The sequence below is a fragment of the Styela clava genome, chromosome 14 (assembly GCF_964204865.1).
Source record: "Styela clava chromosome 14, kaStyClav1.hap1.2, whole genome shotgun sequence".
Classification (NCBI taxonomy): Eukaryota; Metazoa; Chordata; class Ascidiacea; order Stolidobranchia; family Styelidae; genus Styela; species Styela clava.
In genome coordinates this window covers 566,881-585,782 of record NC_135263.1, presented here as the reverse complement: position 1 = coordinate 585,782, position 18,902 = coordinate 566,881, and the positions used below count along the sequence as shown (strand labels likewise).

Sequence of the window (18,902 nt, the reverse complement as noted above, 5' to 3'; positions counted from 1 at the left end):
AGAGGATTAAAATGTCGTCTGCTATTCGCAATTGGACGATAATGCGTCGTTGCTGTATTTTAGCAAAAGGCGTTTACAGAACCTTTTGAATTTCGTTTAGTGTTGGGAGAGGCCGCTAAGAGGACACTCCCGTCGTATGTGTACCAGGGCAAATACCCTCATATATTTTATTGAGTCAGCAACTTTTAAAGCATACGAGTTTAGGAAATTGTTTAGGTCTAGTATGATACGGTACAATGAGAGCAGTGTGATTACTTCACTGAGAAAACCTTATGCGCAACGACTGTGTTGAATCAGGATACTTGTAGAACACGCCAGGCAACTGCATATATCAAGCATGGGAAGTCCACATTCACAGAAAAATAATGAGTGGTTGTTTAATCATTTTTCACAAAATCTCACATTGAATAAACGTAACTGAGGCGGCATACGAGACGAGACGGCTTAATTACAGTCTCTTCGCGTATAAAGTTTTATTATAAAATATGCCAAACCCAGCGCCATACCTCGAATAAATTAGGAAGATATAGGTTCATTTTTAGCATTTGTGGGTCCTAACATTGATAAATATTCACTATGTTGTTTACTCAGTTATGTGACGTCATATATGGTGACGTCATTGGCACTAAAATAGAACTGAATTTAAAATTCCTCATCACATATTAGGTATTAACGTTTGCTCAAGTGTTATCACGGCTTTTACATCACGTGTGGGCGTAAGCGTCTGGCGTCGTAAAGTAAAATTGTTCGGCGGTAAATTTCAAACGACAAAGAAATGAACATTGTTCCGTTCAGAACAGCGCTTTGTGGTTGGACATTATGTGGCTGTGTTTGAACGAAAACCGGAATGTCGTCGTAGTATGAGATGATAGTACATTCAAGGTTTGAACATGAAAAGATAATAGCACATTCAACGTGGTATTTTACAAGGTATTATCTTTTTATTGCCTCGCCACAATTTTTTGATCTGTTCTGTTCGATTTTTTTTGTAGGTTAAGTTAGGACAAGATAGCTCATCGTCCAGTTATCCCAATCAAAGATAATCACCATTGAATAAGAAGATCAGCAAATTGGTCGTAGGGCAGTCCGCAATCATATTGAATTGATTTTCTACGATATGTACAGATCAGGTGACGTCAGTCGATGACGTAATTGCCATTACAGCAGAATTAAGTTCGTCACCTTTTCAATACAAACACTCATCGCCGCGTGAGTCGTAGTCAGTGGCGTATCTGTGGTATGGCAGCGATAGGTCGTGCCATGGGCGACGTTTGCATAGGGAAGCGAAACAGTGAAAAAGTTTTAATCGTAAAAAATTTCAATAAAATAATTCGAAATTGTAAATAAATTAAATTCGTATTTTTTCTCAAATAATAACGTACAAGTATTTCAATTTAGCAACAGTCGTTAAAAATTGCCAGTCAACGATCAAAAGGCGCATTTTCAGACTTAGACATGGGCGCCATTTTAGATAGGTAAGCTGTTATACGTAAATGTAACTATATTTCAATAAAACAAGAAAATGAACAATGTTCGGTTTGGAACTTTTCGTTGCGGTATGAATTCATTGGCTTGAAAACCTGCCGAAAAAATTCCAATATTTGAACAAAAACATTCCGTTTGTAATGAGGGCTGGTTCGAGTGTTCTCGTTTAGTTCACATTTAGCTCGCAACTCGGAACCAATGGAGCGTTAAATGACAGCATTAGCATTACTTTATGTTGTTGATATTATTTTGGCTAGTAACGCTTCGTTGATTTCTAATAGCAGATCAGACTGAATTTTGAGAGTTTTTAATGCACAGGTTAAAGCGTTGAACAGCAGCACAGGCGTTATTGTATGTAGATGGTAATATTCTGCTCGGTGACGCTCCATTGATTCCAAATAACAAAGTTGGTACCAAAATACATCAGACAGAACTTGAGAGATTTAATCACCGGAAAAAGTTAAATTTAAGATGACTTTTAGGAGTTGATCTAAGAAGATCGGTGGGAATGGTTTACTTATTGCAGTAGCGTAGAATAGTCTCTGAAGTCTTGTGTAGGTGAGCTTGCGAGATGTCTGTTATCGAGCTATGCCGTGCATTCTGGTGTTACTATTCTGTCCGGAGTAGTCATTTAGCGTAACCAGGTAATTTGCATACTAGGAGAAAATGTTAAAGTAGCGGAATCCGGATTCCCGGTAAAACTAGTCGCTCGCACATTAGATTTCCTCGCAAAAGACAAACACTTCTTCTATTACTGTTATATAAGCTTTCATATTCTTATTATATTTTAGTAGAATCGTATTTTGTATATTTCTGTTTATTTCTGATGCTTTATTAGCCGCCCCGGAACAGGACTGAGTTTCAGGCTGTCAATTAGTTTTATTATCTATTTGTAATCAGTATACTCTCGATTTCCGTTAGGTAATTAAGCTAGCATCCATTTTTAAATTAATAATTTCTCATAAATTGTAAATATTATTTGTCAACTGATAACAAAACCAGTGTCGTTATTTAGAAGGACACGCGTTATCATGTCTTCCTCAATCGTTGAGACAATATTGTGATGTCATATTTGGATTATGACATCATATTATTCTTGTTTGTTTTGGGTTTTTAATAATGACTACCCCGTTATCAACTATGTTTTTTCTTCCCCGTTAGAAGTGTATGTACACGCTTAATATCACCGTCCTTGGAGCCTTTGGAAACGTTATAGGTATATATATATATATGCAGTTATGATGTTTTCCTGGGAGTTTCTGTAAAAGTTTGTCGAGAGCGCACGAAACGAGGTATTGAATTCGTATTTTCAGATTTCCCGGATTCGGAGCTTAATTTTTATATTTATCGATTTCGGAGTTGCCCTATCGATTTCGGAGTTGCATTTCTAAAGTATGGCAATTCATGCACCAAAACCCGTGACAACCCCAAAGTTTTACCAGTTAAAATCCGGAGCCGGAGTAACTTTAATCCAACCCCTACTCGGGCTTTTCTGTGACATTTACAAGTTTTCGTTTTCCAGCTATAAATATATAAGAACGCTAGATTACTATAAAACAGATAGACGGCGAATTGGGCCACAATAAAGCCCTCAAAGTCTTAAAGAAACGGAGCTATCTTTACAGTAAAAATAAACGCGAGACACACGAAACAAGGATTTACATTTTGACGAAGACAAGTTTGCTTGAGTTGTCGTTAGAAATTGGAAGAATGGTGTTCAATATATTACTTTATTGCGCCATAATTGGACAAGGTTAGTATAATTTTGTAGTAATCGAAACATTTGAATATACAATTACACGGATTTGTCTTGTGGGTTTTACAGGAGTGGCGTCGTATCCGTGATGTCAAGTAACGTAGTTATAATTAATTAGACAGTATGCGACCATCATTATACTTTGATCATTTTTGGTGCCAAAATATTGCTAGAGATGACAAGTTTTCAAAAGTATAATACAACGGTGTACAAACCGCGGCTCGCGGGCCGTTTGTGTAAACTTCTTTTCTGTTCACTGTATTCTAAAATTAATAATTTCAAAAATTATGCGTCTATCGCATATTTTTGACTTGCGGCTTTTATACCAAAATATATTTATATGCGTCAGCAAACGTCGCGGCATGCGCCCCATTGGAAAATAATTTACTGGGTAATTTAATTAAAATTAAGTCTGTTCGGATCGCAGGCAATTTTTCCCAAGAACAACAAATACAAACCACAGAAAAACGACTCATTGCTCCGCGTTAAATAAGACACAAACCCCAATATTGTCGAATAATCCAATTTTCAGCAAAGTGGTAATTGAAAGCGATTACTGTAATAACGTTTAGGATTATTCAAGGAGAAACGTGTTGCCAAATAATCCATTTAATAACAATAACATTATGAAACGTGTGTTTAACGTTCCTCAACGTCGGTTGGTATTCGAATATTAAATCTTATTTAGTCCGATTGCTTAGGCATCCCGGGGTTTTACCGCATTATTATAGTTAGATTGCAAAAAACACTTTTTTCCAGTTATATAGGGTGTCCATAGGCATGAGGTCCTAAAAAATTTAAATTGCGAAGGGAATTTATCGATACCATATATTTTTTTTAGCCCTCGCAGGTATTTAAATGATGTAAAAATACTTGAACAACTACTGATTAAAAAACAACAAACCTGGTTATGATATATTGAGTACTACTGACTTCATAACGAAATTGTAATTGTAAAGAGACTTTATGGACACCCTGTATATTGAGAACTGACTTCATAACGAAATTGTTATCGTAAAGAGACTTTATGGACACCCTGTATATTGAGAACTGACTTCATAACGAAATTGTTATCGTAAAGAGACTTTATGGACACCCTGTATATTGAGAACTGACTTCATAACGAAATTGTTATCGTAAAGAGACTTTATGGACACCCTGTATATTGAGAACTGACTTCATAACGAAATTGTTATCGTAAAGAGACTTTATGGACACCCTGTATATTGAGAACTGACTTCATAACGAAATTGTTATCGTAAAGAGACTTTATGGACACCCTGTATATTGAGAACTGACTTCATAACGAAATTGTTATCGTAAAGAGACTTTATGGACACCCTGTATATTTGCGTGTTCATAAAAATATCAGTAAGTTTCACAGCGTAGAATGTAATAGCAAATCGAGTCATGAATTGAGTTAGAAATCTGCGGTCGGTTATCCGGAATTTCTAACCATATATTTTAAGACACTTGAAGCGTTTTTAGTTGTTAACAGAGAACCATGAAATTGCAGTCTGGTACTGTATAACTGGTTATCCAGTGTTTGGAACCGTATAAAAATATTCAGAAATGGGTGCTTTCAATCACCAAAAAATAACAGAAGCGCTCATAACGGCGCATCGTTCAATAGCAATCATTCAAACGTGTATTAACGTTCCTAAACGGCGTCTGCGGATTTAATATTAAATCTCCTATAATACGATTCTATGGCTTCCCGGGGTTTAAGCCGCTTAAAGTTCAATTTAAATGATAGCTCACCAAAATTGGCACCTTGCTGCGCAGACGATTAATAAAATGGATATTAAATTTAAATAATTCAACCATAAATGTAACCAAATATAACGGACTTCTCTTAATTAAAGACGAAACAAATTAAGTATTTGTAAAAAAATCCGAGTACTTTCCGATCTTATTAAAACGAAAGCAGCTATTGACGTCACAAATTGAAAAAAAGGTTGTTGTTTAAAACAGGAACGGGCAGTTCTCATTCTTCGTGATATTTTCACTCAATTAGTTCTAGCTTAAATTAGTTCTCTGGGACGTGAAAAATGTCACATAGTTTCTGTGGCAGGTTTGCTTCGGAACGTGTGAGATTATCGTGGCGTTTCTGCGTTAAAAACGTCTGTTTACCTTGTTGTTGAAGTAGATATATTGAAAATAATATGTAAAGTAGTATGTAAAATATATGTAGTAGATATATGTATATATAGTTGATATATGTAAAGCCACTTTAAGCTGATTTGATACCATGTCAAGACCCTCTTCCCTCCCACCATAAAAATGATCCAGACCTAAGCCAAGAGCACAAGCGAAGCAGTGCCGACCTAACTTAAGCTAAATGCATAATTAGCCTCCATTATGGCTTCCCTTGTGTTAGGTCGGTACTGCACAGGCCCCATCCAAGTAGGTTTGCGAAAGTTGTGCTATTCTATAATATAGTTGCAGTTTGACATCGTGAACTTCTGATTTTATCGCAGCAGATTTGAAAGGTCGAGGAAACAACCTGCAACAGATACGATAAAATCCAATTTATAGTGCCAACAGATGGGAGTCTCCGTTAAACTTCTGTTGCACGAACTTTTAATTCAATTTATTCGGTTTTACGACATCGGTATCGCTTTCAAGATCTTTTATGGCGCTATTGTTATTTCACAATAACAATAAAATGCCCGAGACAGACTTGGTAATTTTCAGAAAACTCTACAGGTGTTGAACATACTTGGCCATGTAAGATGGCTATGGATATCACATTACAACGCCGCTGTATTAAAACATGTAGTTCATGGCCTTTCAGTTCCCGCCCATATTTGCTTAGAGATGGGTCTTCTTTGCTACTTATTGAGAGGTAATCAGGCTTGTCCACGGGACACATTTTTTTGTCTCGTCCCATCCCATGGGATTCCCATTAGAAATAATTTTCAATAAAAAATGCTAAATCTAGGTTTAGCGTCTACTAAGTGGGACTACGTATATAAAGAGACATGCAAAACGACAAATTTATTGACTTAACTTTAAAAATTCAGAACTATATATCACTAACAAGAAAGCTATGCTCAAATACATGGTTACGATTATACGAAGTCCATACGGTATACGGTAATTTTGGATGAAATATCAGATCTCGTGGCATTCATAGAAAATTTAGAAAAAAAGATAAGGGTTTAAGAGGAAAGCGATTTTTCTCATAATGATAAAAAGAAAAATTCGTGTCCCAAGGGAAATACAGCGGAGTGTTGTCCCATTCCCATGGACAAGCCTGGAGCTAATACTCCGATTTTTAAAAATCTTCCAAATGTTTAGATATATGGAGCAAACACAACAATTGTCTGTAAAATGAGGGCTCCTTGAAGAACGGCGTTAGTAATAATATTAATAAATGACTAAAAAATATTTGTAAAAAATGCAAGGCAAAATTCCACCTTGTTTGGGAAACGTTGGCTTATAATAATAATAAGAGCGCAATGCTCAAATATATGGATAGAGCGGTCAAAAATGTGTTTTCTTGAATTAAAATGAATCGGAAAATTGCATGGATAGCTATCCAATCGGCCCATCAGTTGTGAAAATAAAATATCTTCACAACAACAAAACGAAAAAGAAGGATACTCCTATTTTTTAGAACATTTTGAGTCTTTCGGTGCCCGATATTTCTGTCATTAAAATACTCATTTTAGTCCCTTTTTTCAGTTTTTGCGTCGACCGACCCCGAACTGATTGTTCCAGAGACCATTCAAGCGTTCAGTGATGACGTTGTTGTACAAACAAGAAACGCAAGAATCGGCGATGTTGTTGAATTGTTCGGTAACAATGGAGATGAACCAATAACTGCTCAACTGATAACAAAGTCATCAGAGGTTCGTTTGTTTGATTTTCTGGGCTGTCATGAACGTAGGGGGGTGGAGTTGAAACAACCCCATTTATCTAAATATTCTCAGATGCATTATTTTCAATCGAAGCCGAACTAGCGAGTAATAAGTGCGAACGATTCAGCAACCTCTCTCTCATAGGTTTTTGCCAATTTATCGTAATAATTCTAACATTTCTCTTCCAGACTTCGACTCTCATTTTCAACTGCGGATATTTCTTCAACGCCGGGTCATATCAGTTCAAGATACGATCTACAGAAGGTACGACTATTACGTCATAATATCTTTACCAAGTTGCAGAAGACACTATCTTCATATATATTACCCCAGGGGTGAGCAACATACGGCCCGCGATGAGATTTTGACCGGCCCGCGGACTGTATCCAATCACACTCTGTAATGTGGTCCGACGCATCATTCCTGAAAGTTGCCGATCGCTCCACTCTCACAGCACTGTCAATGCGAGCTGGTGAAATAAACAATTGCCTTAGTGAACAAACAATTGCGTTAGCATACAAACAATATAAGGTCAAAGCAGAGAGCGTTGTAAACATTCCCCACTACTGTTATCAGTTATATTTAGATTCTAAATATAAATAGATTTTAGAAATTAGATATTAAGTTTTATTAACGTAAAGTTGACAGAGTGTCGAGTATTTAATAAAGATTGGGTACCGAAGTATTTTTTGTAATAATCCGGCCCGCCGACTAGAGAAGTTGCCCACCCCTGTATTACCCGAAGTCGAAGTCTTGTGCGTAAACGACACAAATACCCAATAAATAAAAAAACGAACTGAACACTGAGATGCGTCTTGACAGAAGCGAGAAAGTGCGAGTTGTGACCCGCGGGCCGCCTTTTGCACATCCCTGGCCTAACTGTATTATTTTCCCTGTAACAGTTGTGAAAGTACGTACTGTGATATGAACAAAGCTGATAGAACACTATATATTTATGTTCTTTGCCCTGATGAAGTTCGTGTCTATAAACGGTAATTAGTTCGCAAAATAAAGTTTTGTTCACATCTAATCTCTCACAGGTGAAATCTTGGCTTTCAGTCGACCTGTCCCAGCACAGAGCTGGCCCGAAGTGAAGATAGATTGGGAAAGGACCCACGAAGCTTTGACTACGGATGTGAAGGTTGATTTTCTAATCTGGTGTTGTATTTGTTGTGAGATTCAAACTCAGAAGAATAGCATTTTTCTGTATCATACGATCTACGTCCATAGATTCCTCGATACCCCCTGCATGCGGCCATAGGATTTGGATCCGAGTAGCGCTAGATCTTTAATTCTTACGCCACCGCGCCAATTGCGACTAATATTCAGTATAGCTACTATTTTGTAAGGATCGGAATATTTCTGGCTCGGTATCTCTTGTCTCGATACCAGTCCTTGTCGGATATGGGAAGAGTCGATCAGTTCTCCGTTTAAGATCAATAGATCGACTTTAAGAAACAAAAAATCTGAAAAAATAGACTAAAACTGTTCTTTCTACATGTTCAGGTATCGCTAACGGTTGAAGGCAAAATGTGCAAATCCGATATCGCCCGACAGAATAAGTTATATCTAAAGATGAAGAAACTGGATAACGGGAACAACAAGAAAGGTAGGATATTTGATGTGCCCCCGTACCGTTTCCGTGGTTACCTCGCTTGCTGGTATTCATGAATCTTTCCTTTTTACAAGAACTAGAGACGTATTTCAGCGTTTTTTTAGTATATTTGTGGTATTTATTTCAAATTCTTACTTTTTGTCTATTGACTTTTGTCTTTTTGCCTTCGACCCAAATATTGTTAAAAACAAGCGCAGCACAATGTCCTACCTAACGCTTACAATTTTTTGTCACTACAGGAGGTCTCACTTCATTGATCGAAGGCGCGCAAAGACAATTCAAAATCTTTCCTGTTATGACGTCATCAGAGACTTTTATCCCTTCCTACACCGTATTACCCTGTGAAGAGTTTCAAAACGTAGGGATGTACCAAGTGGAATTATTTATGACGTCCCCGACTGATGACGTCATTATTTCTACAAGTGACGTCATGAATGTGGAATGGAGCACAGATTATAACCTGAAATTGCTCAAACATGCCTTTCCATGCCAAGGTAAATATCGATATACTTGTTTTGACGAAAAAAAGACTCACATTTTATTCCCTTATCGATTGATATATTCGAAATATTCATATGCTGGAAAAGTCTGTTAAAAACTGTGACGCAACAAAGATTAACGTTATTAAAGTTGAGCGTGTGTGAAAGGTTAACTTCGTAATAGAAAAGTTGTCTGTATGACTTCCATGTTGATGTCATATTGAACTTCTTAACACAAAGTTAATGAAGTGATACTAAAAATTAGGTCACGAAACGAGAACTACCGGTATATGTCGTAGTACCTTACGTTTGCATTTCATGACACTAAAGAAATGGTGTTTTCATAAAAATGTTAGCACCTTTTGATGGGTCCAAACTTCCCTTCTTTCTAAGTAAACTAGCATCCCAAAATATAATTTCTAAATTAACTTCCCAGGTGCAGGGGTGATCGTGTCACTATCTTTCCCTCCCTGCGCATCGACAGAAGATTCCGTTCGTCTGTTGTCGGTTTCAAATGGAACCATGAAAATTGTGGATTCGCAAAAGAGAGGAAATGAAGGTTGGTTGTATATGCAGGTGGTTGTATATGCTATTGGTTGCATATGTTGTTGTCTGTATATGCTAGTGGCTGTATATGCTAGTTGTATATGTTTTTTTCGAGGAAGAGAAGCCGATAAGACGAATTAAGCATATGGCGTACCACAATGCAGTTTACTGCCAAAAATCAATCCCAAACCCCTTTCTCCTCTCTGAATCGATTAGCAATCGGTAATACTTTACTATTGCTAGCTATTCAACTGCTCTTTCAACCTTTATTTCCGCGTTTTTAGATCACGTGACATTCTCATGTTCGTCATTTTACAACATGAATCAGACAGTGGAAGGATTCTGTTTCCAATATGTCGTCAAGGGAGGACACGTTGCCAGGACTATATGCGAGCCTGTTAACAAGGAATCTGGTAAGATCTTATGCATTACGAATGTATTATGTTGATCAAGTCCATGCGATGACAATCGGCATGCATAATTCAACCATGAGTATATACACTTTACAAGTCTTAAGAAAGTATATCTCACTTGTTCTCATATTCGGTATATTTCTTTTGGTTTTCTCATTTTAAATTGCGTTGAAAGTATTTCCCGATTCTGAATCGCGTTGACGCTTTTATGTATTTTTTTCGTGGCTGGGAGGGCACTATTACGTTTTCAGACTCTAATTTAAGTTATGCACGCCTCCCAGTTATCTCTCCATTCTGTTTATCTGTTTACTTTTTGCGCTGTTTTGATTTATATTTATTATGATTTGAGATAAAAAGGATTGATGATCGATTGACGTGATACCATAATTCGCCACATTATTAGGCCTTCTACCGGCTCGCCCCGAGGAATATTTATTCATCAACTTGATGGCTCTCCAATTCATGTTCAGAAAATCTTGATCCTCACCCCCACTTTAGACTTGACCTACTGACCATTTGCAACTCCGGTTTGGGGTTGACTCCGAGTTGGAAATTTCGATTTATTAGGACAGTTTATTCAAAACTGTTTTATATATTTCAGGCCTCAAGATTTCCGGCTCATGGTCTCCGTGGGTGTCTTGGTCAACATGCAAGCGTCCTTGCCAGAAAACCGTTAGTAGGCGCAAGAGAGTTTGTGACAATCCTAAACCAAGGGGAGGCGGAGAAATCTGTCCAAATAAAAATGGTAAGAAAGCGTGTAGACGCAATATCACATACATGAATTTATTTGTAGAAACGAAGCGGAAGACGGTGTAGAAAATTAATAGGGAGCAATGATTTTTTCTAACCATCTGTGACAACCTTTCACCTGACCACTAAAAATATCCAATTTACAAACGTGGTTATGCATTATGCAGTAATGACACTTGTTGGCGTATTCTGGCGAACAGATTTTCTCAGTCTGAAATCAGCCAGCATTCAGATTCACGACTTACAATATTTATTTATTGTGCATTCATATTGGAAGAATAATCACCATTGTTTTTGAACATCATTTTAGGTGAGAGGTCACTTACCGAACTTGCAGTTAATATATCTGATGACGTCATACCAAGCAATTGTTACGCAAGTGGTATGATGTCATCCATTGATGACGATAAACAATGTGATTGCGGGTGTTCAATCAAAGCAGAAGACAAAGGAGTGCTCGTATCGTCTTTGACCAAACATTGCAAAGATTCTGTGGTAAGTTATTACTGCCAGCATCAGTTTGTCATCATACATATCGATAGCCGGCAAACTGCGGCCCGCGCACCAAATACGGCCCGCGAACAAATTTTTTGTGGCCCTCAAAACGGCCTCACTTCCAATGCATAAAAGTTGTTCAATTAATTATCTGCGCACGGATGTATTTAGTACCGTCGTAACGGAGATAAATAAATAAATTGTTGTGAACTGCTTGTCCAAAGAAGTTTATTTTAGTCAAACGAAACGTTTCATAAATACATTTATGTTAGTGTGCAGCATGAATTGCATAGTAAACTCTTCTATACATGACTTGTCCTCAATATGAGTTATTTCTTTCTAATGCAGATTTGGACTCTTCGTGTCCCAACTGGACACAATATTCTTTTCAAGTTGCTGGATTATCAGCTTGCGAGAGACGAGATGTTGACGATCAGAGACGGACGAACATCTTGGCCTATGACATCACAATATCCAACTGCGATGTCAAAAAGCAATATTGTGATTATACAATGGGTGAGATCGAAAGTAGAAGACAATCTGAATTCTTGTGGATTTATTCTCTCTTATGAACCTGTTGGTAAGTTGATATTTCACGAATGCAATTTGACAACTCACGTGTTTGAGCCTTGATGTTAGGAACGTGTTTGACATGTGTTCTATCATTACCCTGCGTGTTTCAGCAGTTTCGAACGCCGTGAGGCAGAATTATGGGTTGTCCCGTAGTATGTGTACCAGGTTAGGGTTAGGCCATAATTTTATCTTGATTTTCCTTATTTTAGTTTAGCAGTTCCGAACGCCGTGAGGCAAAATTATGGGTAGTCCCGTAGTATGTGTACCAGGTTAGGGTTAGGCCATAATTTTATTCTGATTTTCCTTATTTTAGTTTAGCAGTTCCGAACGCCGTGAGGCAAAATTATGGGTAGTCCCGTAGTATGTGTACCAGGTTAGGGTTAGGCCATAATTTTATTCTGATTTTCCTTATTTTAGTTTAGCAGTTCCGAACGCCGTGAGGCAAAATTATGGGTAGTCCCGTAGTATGTGTACCAGGTTAGGGTTGGGCCATAATTTTATTCTGATTTTCCATATTTTAGTTCTATTACGAGTTCGGGGATTGTCTGTGTTAGCCAAGTAAATATGCCCCGTGCCATAGGTTCAGAACCTTTATAAAACTTGATGTAAAGTAGGTGAACAAAATTAGTCACCTCCGTATTGGTACACACACTTCTGAAGCGCCAAATTATTTGTGAGAGGGTTTTTGAACTCGTCCACGTCAAAGAGACAACATAATCGTCGTCGGTTTCGTTTTTATTAGCAATTAAGTCAATACATATGTAATAACATGATAACTATCGTAAACACGAGATGCCGTTGTTCAATATGATTGTGTCATCTAATCCATAGGTTCTCAAAGTGCTCCGTACGGAGCCCCAGGGCTCCGCGAGAGAAACCCAGGGGCTCCGCGAGCTATTCGATTACTCTTCAAAATACTGACTCAAAATTTTGTAACTGTTCAAAGAAGCAATGACAGCTTTGATAAAATCTGACAACAATATAGTCTCGAAATATGGTGAAGATGCGGAATCAAATAATGACATTATTTATAAGCAGTGTCGCAGCCAGGATTCTTAAGAGGGAGGTGGTTTAAAATTGGAATCGGAAATTTCCGCGCAACATTCTTCGCGATTAAAGAAAGGGATAACGAGATTTCTGTTGCGTAAAATATTCAATCCATGACCAATGGAGCATTTAACGTGACTCGTCGTTATAATGTCGTTACTCACGTTTGATTCGAGATTACTATTATGATTACTAAAATGAAAGAATACTATTCTAAAATAACATAAAATATGTCATAAACTGCCAACTATAAATAAATTGAGGTCGTATTTTTGCGATCTTGGGATTTGTCAAACTTGATTTGTTCTTTCGCACATGAGATTATTTTTAAGCAAGATATCGCCGTTTAAAAAATCACAATGTCTGGGCAAAATACGAACAATTGAAAATTATTTTATTGCATTCAGCTCCGTCGGTAGTTTCAGAATGAAAAAAGGTACATCGCGGATCGCGCACAATTGATTGCGTGCGGCTGCGTCGGTAGTTTCAGAATAGGAAAAAACAGGTACATCGCGCGCACAATTGACTGTGTTTCGATTTCGCAGTTACTACGATAAAAAGCTAACATAACACCAACTTTTGTGATTTACAATGTCTATAAAAGCGTTTTCAATCTGAAGTGAGTCTGCTGAAACCTGCTGTGTCTGCTGTGATCTTTCATTTTAAGTTTTAATATTTTAGAATGCGGTTTTTCAATCAAGAAATTTGAGTTGTGGATTTACCTCTTTATTGATTATTATTTTTAGCATTTTGTCGCCGATGACTATAATATGGTAACATGTTTTTCACATTGAACTCATAATTCCCCATAAGAACAAAAAAGCAATTTTACGTCGTCATTGTGTAACAATACATGTATATGCCGAGGGAAATATTTGATTTGGGGAGAATAAACACCGGCGTAAAGATGTTTACATGCTGACGAAAAAAATCGGCGATTGTAACGAAATGAAATCGCGAACGTTATTAACGGCCTTTTATGTCTTCCAAAAATGTCAAAAGAGAAAAGATTCGACCCCTAATTTATTAATATGTTCGTCAAGTGTCAAATTTACAGCTTTAGTATGAAATTTCGATTTATTTATGAGTTGTGGTAACCCTATTAAAAAAGGTTCAGCATTTAAAATAATTAAAGTACATTTAACTTGCTCAGGAATATTAATCTGAAAGTAACAATTTTAACATTTATTTTGGGGCTCCGCGAATAATATTCAACCTTTCAAGGGCTCCGCAACATCAAAAGTTTGAGAACCCCTGATCTAATCGTCTTTATGTATGCTTTTGATTTTAATATTACATATTGTCTAGAAAATCAACCAAGCATATCTAGCCAGAATAATATCGTTTCATAACAATTGAACGCTAATTTAGAATACTAATGTTTATTCTGTTCCAGTTAAACCAACCCCCGATGCCAGATTTACTTCCATTCCTCGAACGACAAATTCAACCCTGACCGGAGTCGGAGCCTGGTTTGAGCAGACGATAACTAACAATCCGGTGGTGCTCGGAGGCATCGCTGCCTGCTTTCTCATTATATTCATTATGGTAGCTGTTGTTGTTGTGCATTGCAGAAGGAAAAACAAGAAATGTAAGTTTTCATATACGGCGCCTATTTGCGCACTTTACTTCAATATATATAACCCTGGTTTTCAGCATTGCCGATCATATTTTTAACACTCTAAGTGAAATGGCATGAGAGTTGAGGGCGGGGGTTCGGCTTGGGCTTTGACAGCTGGTACAACACAACAACTTAGTCAGGTCTAATACTCTCGCCAGTAATAAGCATACTCATTCATCTGGGTTTCGTTTTGCCTTCTCCTCTTTCACAAAACACTTTTTCCGTTGTTCGTAATCAAAAATCGCTTTTGCAGCGAGGTTTTATGTGTAAATCCCCAAAATGTTCAACAAAAAATTTTGATTATATTTCAATAACTTTTTCTAAAGAATTTGCGATTATTCTCTAACCATACTATTAACGACCTTTACAGCCAAGATACCGCCTGGCCTACGAACGCCAATGAATACTCGACTCTCGATGCCACCTGATGGAAGAAGTTGCAGCAACGCGGATGACACTGAATCAGGTTGGTTCAAAATCTTACGCTGAAATTGGTTTTCTAATCTTTGAGAAACGGGCCGAATGTTTGACGAATCCTGATCAGTGGTGTATCTAGGGTGTGGCATCCATGGCTGGTGCCATGGGCGCCGTTTAAACAGAGGCGCAAAAAACGGCGAAAAGTATTAATAATGAAACGTTTCATTGAAATAGTTTCAAATTGGGAATAACTTAAACTCGTATTTTTACTCAAATAATAACGTGGAGGTATTCTAATTCATTAACAAACATCATAAATAAATATTCAAACAGCTATCAAGGGGGCGCAATTTCAGACTTTGCCATGGGCGCCATTAAGTAGATACGCCACTGCCTGAAATATCAACTCCAACTTCGGTTTTCGGACTCTAGCACTGGAGTTTAAAATCTTGGGTTCGACTTGGAAGTTTTAAATTTTTAGACTCTCACCACCACAGTGTAAATTCCGACCTAGCTCCGGGGTACGGAAATTTCGACCATTCAACTGCGTAGTTTAACTTCAATCTCAAATCAAAATGTCATATTCCGAAATTCAAATTATCGACTATAGTATTCAATTCAAAGAGTCTGCTGCACATTAATACAAATATATTTCTGTAACATTTAGTCTGACCAAAATCAGACTTCCTCAGATGAACAATCATGTGGTTTAAAGAAGTTTGTTGTCTACTCGGGATTTGTAAATTTAGACTCCCACTCCCGATTTTAAATTTTCGAATCTTTAAAAATTTGGAAATGCAACTTTATAGCCCAGGGCAGCTAAAATTTCCGAATTGATATTTTTTGTCTAACCTGTAAAAACTACATTTTCAGAACCGATGGTTCGTCCTCGACCGATTGGTAACGCAGGAAGCGGAGAAGTGTTGCCAGATACCTGCATTCCTATGCAACCCGCTGTCGGATCTGGAACCGCTTATTATTTAGCTCAGAGACAACTGGAATTAATGCGGGTGAGTTACTTAACTTTTCATCGCTACACACTTCTTTTGCAAATAAATCATTTTACTAAATTGTTGATATTGGGAAATAATCGCTTTACTCCGCATCCTAAAAACTTTTTGATATAAAAACCTTCATTATTTAAAAGTAAAAAAATAACTAGGAGGTTAGTTTTATATACCTATAATTTTGGTGTTTTCTTTGACCCACTGGAAACGCTATTTATGACCTTTGATCCGCCACGCTTGCCCAGATTCAGATTCAGATATTTTATTTCGCCATGCATGAAACATTATTATCAAATAATATTAATAATAAATTAATAAAAAAAAAATCAATGACACACAATGTTCCGCAATAGACGAAGAGTCGCGAAATAATATGAAGTCATCGTGTCAGCGACACCTATCTGCTGATTCACAGCAGCCCACACCTGCCCTAATCTTTTCAGTAAACTCGGCGCTGAGCTACTTCCTTACTGGTACTGATATGGGCTCACTTTTGTTCGTAGTTTTTGTACGTTTGATTTTTACTGCTAGAAAATAGAGATACTTGACTATAAGGTTGTTAAGCGTAATCACGGAATCAGCTTTCCGTTATATAGATTTATGCTTTTGCAAGATCAATCAATACTTGACCTGATTTGGGAACCCGACGGAAGATTCACCTGAGAACGAAAATATTAAATTCTTTTCTATAATTACAGCGGCTTGGTAAAGACGAACATTCACAAACGTATGCGACAGGTTGCATGAGTGAAGAAAACTTGAGGCAACAAGAAGAGTTATTGTTCGGCGATCGCAGAAGTTTGCATAAGAATGAAGATTTGAGAGTAACGTGATCAAGGCGGAGAAGCCATGCATGAGTGGTTATGTTGCTGTCAATTCTACTTCGTGCATGAGTGATATATGTTAGGCAACTGGATATTGTCGGTAAGAACTTTCATCGGTCGACCGTGGACGTTCGCATAAGGATGGATAATTTGAGAGTAATTCGGTGATAAGTCACACATGTGTGATTTTGTTGCTGGCAACTGAGGGATTCTGATGTATGGAAGACTTTGATCCTGGCTGCGCAAGTAATATGAGTTCTGTAATCATCGCATGATTCGAACTGACAGATTTTTTAAATGGGAGGTAATCCGATGACCCTGGGCGAACGTTTTGGACAGAGATGATGAAGAAAGAAAAGTAGTCGCTCTTGGCGGTTGCTGTGCTGGTATTAGCGCGGTTAAAAACGAAGGGTTAGTCTCGAGGAAGCCGTGGCAGTAAGTGCGGGAAGGCGCAGCTGCGTAGACTACTAATTCTGTCATTTCTGTTCTGTTATTTTACAACCGACCGACGCTAATCATATTGAATAATCATATCCTGTACTAAACCATATTTTACATTGTAACCAGTGCAATTCTTGCTTTCTTGATCCGTACCTGAGCGAGTTAAAATAATAAGCGACCCCGTATGACCATGGGATATGATTCACTTATTTATCCCTTAGGAAAGACGATAAGACGGCTCAGTCATATGACGAACCATGTCATCTCGACCGGTTACCAATCCATTTCGGGTATGGGATTAGATAGCCAGTTGTTGGTTTAAAATGGACTTGACCATAAAAAGCTATCGCTATTTTAAATATTTCATATTATAAAGACTCCGATTTAGGGTCATAAAATGCTTTTAGCGATCATAATGAAGACTGGCAGAGCCTGCACGACCCTGATGTGAAGTTTTTTGGTATATTTTAACGTTAAGTTAAGAGACGCCCCTTTGTACGGAAAAATAAGATAGTCGAAATGCTTGGAAAACCTTCAAAGTTCAAATTGTTTCACTGTATCGTTTGTAGATAATTTTCCTGTGTTTTGAACCTCGTACTTGATTTTTATTTATCATTCTGTTTACGTCTGTTTATTTTAAAGTTTCATTTATATTACATATTGCAATGTTTTATTTATTTTATATTAAAAATTCAAAGAAAAATATTTTCATGTCTGTCATACGATTTTCGCCGCGTTACTCGACGTGGCGGTAGACGTTTAATTTTTTAGAAGATTCATGGGATAGGGCAGGACTACCCAAATTTTTTCATCGAAGATCCCTACATAGAGCTTTAAAATTTCTGGGGCCCAGTCAATTGGTCGGTAGTTTATCTTTTCACATATGCCGAAAAAATGCATTTCAGTGTGAAGGGAGTAGAGTTATGATGAAAAAAGTCATACATAGAATATTAACAAAAGCAGGACTTTGAGGTACATTTGGGCGTCCCGGTGTCAGGTGTCACTCTCGCCAATGGAAGAAAACGACTTCAGTCATGACAGGCGGAGTAACAAGGGTCATTCCAGACAATATATTTCACTTTGCAAACAAAACTTAAATGCATAGTTTAATCACAGGGCTTCAAGCACTAAACATTTTAAATGTACGAGTCGCGCAGAAAAGCGATTTATTGCAAACAACAGTAAGAAAAATTCTAACGAACACATCAATTTTAAGTTGCCAATTGAGTAGCTCCCCGAGGTAGGTATTGATGTTTATCGCGAAGAGATGAAAGTCTATATTGGAAATATTGATTTGACACTAGAAACGCGATTAGGTGCCGAATATCCCTGCTGAAGAAATAATGAGCTTTTTGTCATTAGAAGGTGCAGGGGCGTAGCCAGCAATTTTCAAGGGGGGGTCATGCACTCGACAAGCAACTCACAAATAATTAAGCAAAAACACAATCCTAGGTATGAAATGCGCGTGCTCGAAATCAGCAAATTGGCAATCCATTGCTATATTTGCCCTGAACTAGTAAAAGATCAATAAAACGTCATTCGCTGTAGTATAGGGTTGCCAACTAAG

The 18,902-nt window shown here is 37.5% G+C and overlaps 1 protein-coding gene across 1 annotated transcript; it reads left to right on the top strand.

Annotated features, from left to right (window-relative positions):
* Positions 1–3,001: 3,001 nt before the first annotated feature.
* Positions 3,002–18,040, top strand: LOC120341365 (uncharacterized). Its single transcript, XM_039409854.2, has 15 exons — positions 3,002–3,238; positions 6,932–7,098; positions 7,296–7,371; positions 8,148–8,248; positions 8,614–8,716; positions 8,962–9,216; positions 9,638–9,760; positions 10,032–10,160; positions 10,762–10,905; positions 11,221–11,405; positions 11,754–11,985; positions 14,422–14,616; positions 15,017–15,112; positions 15,937–16,073; positions 16,769–18,040. The coding sequence occupies exons 1-15, from the start codon at positions 3,196–3,198 to the stop codon at positions 16,901–16,903; spliced, it is 2,121 nt and encodes a 706-aa protein (XP_039265788.2). The 5' UTR covers positions 3,002–3,195; the 3' UTR covers positions 16,904–18,040.
* Positions 18,041–18,902: the final 862 nt, after the last annotated feature.

Coding starts and splice junctions, on each gene's coding strand:
- LOC120341365 (XM_039409854.2), top strand. CDS start 3,196: ATGGTGTTCAATATATTACTTTATTGCGCCATAATTGGACAAG. Junction 9,217..9,637: donor ACATGCCTTTCCATGCCAAG/GTAAATATCGAT, acceptor TTAACTTCCCAG/GTGCAGGGGTGATCGTGTCA. Junction 10,906..11,220: donor AATCTGTCCAAATAAAAATG/GTAAGAAAGCGT, acceptor ACATCATTTTAG/GTGAGAGGTCACTTACCGAA.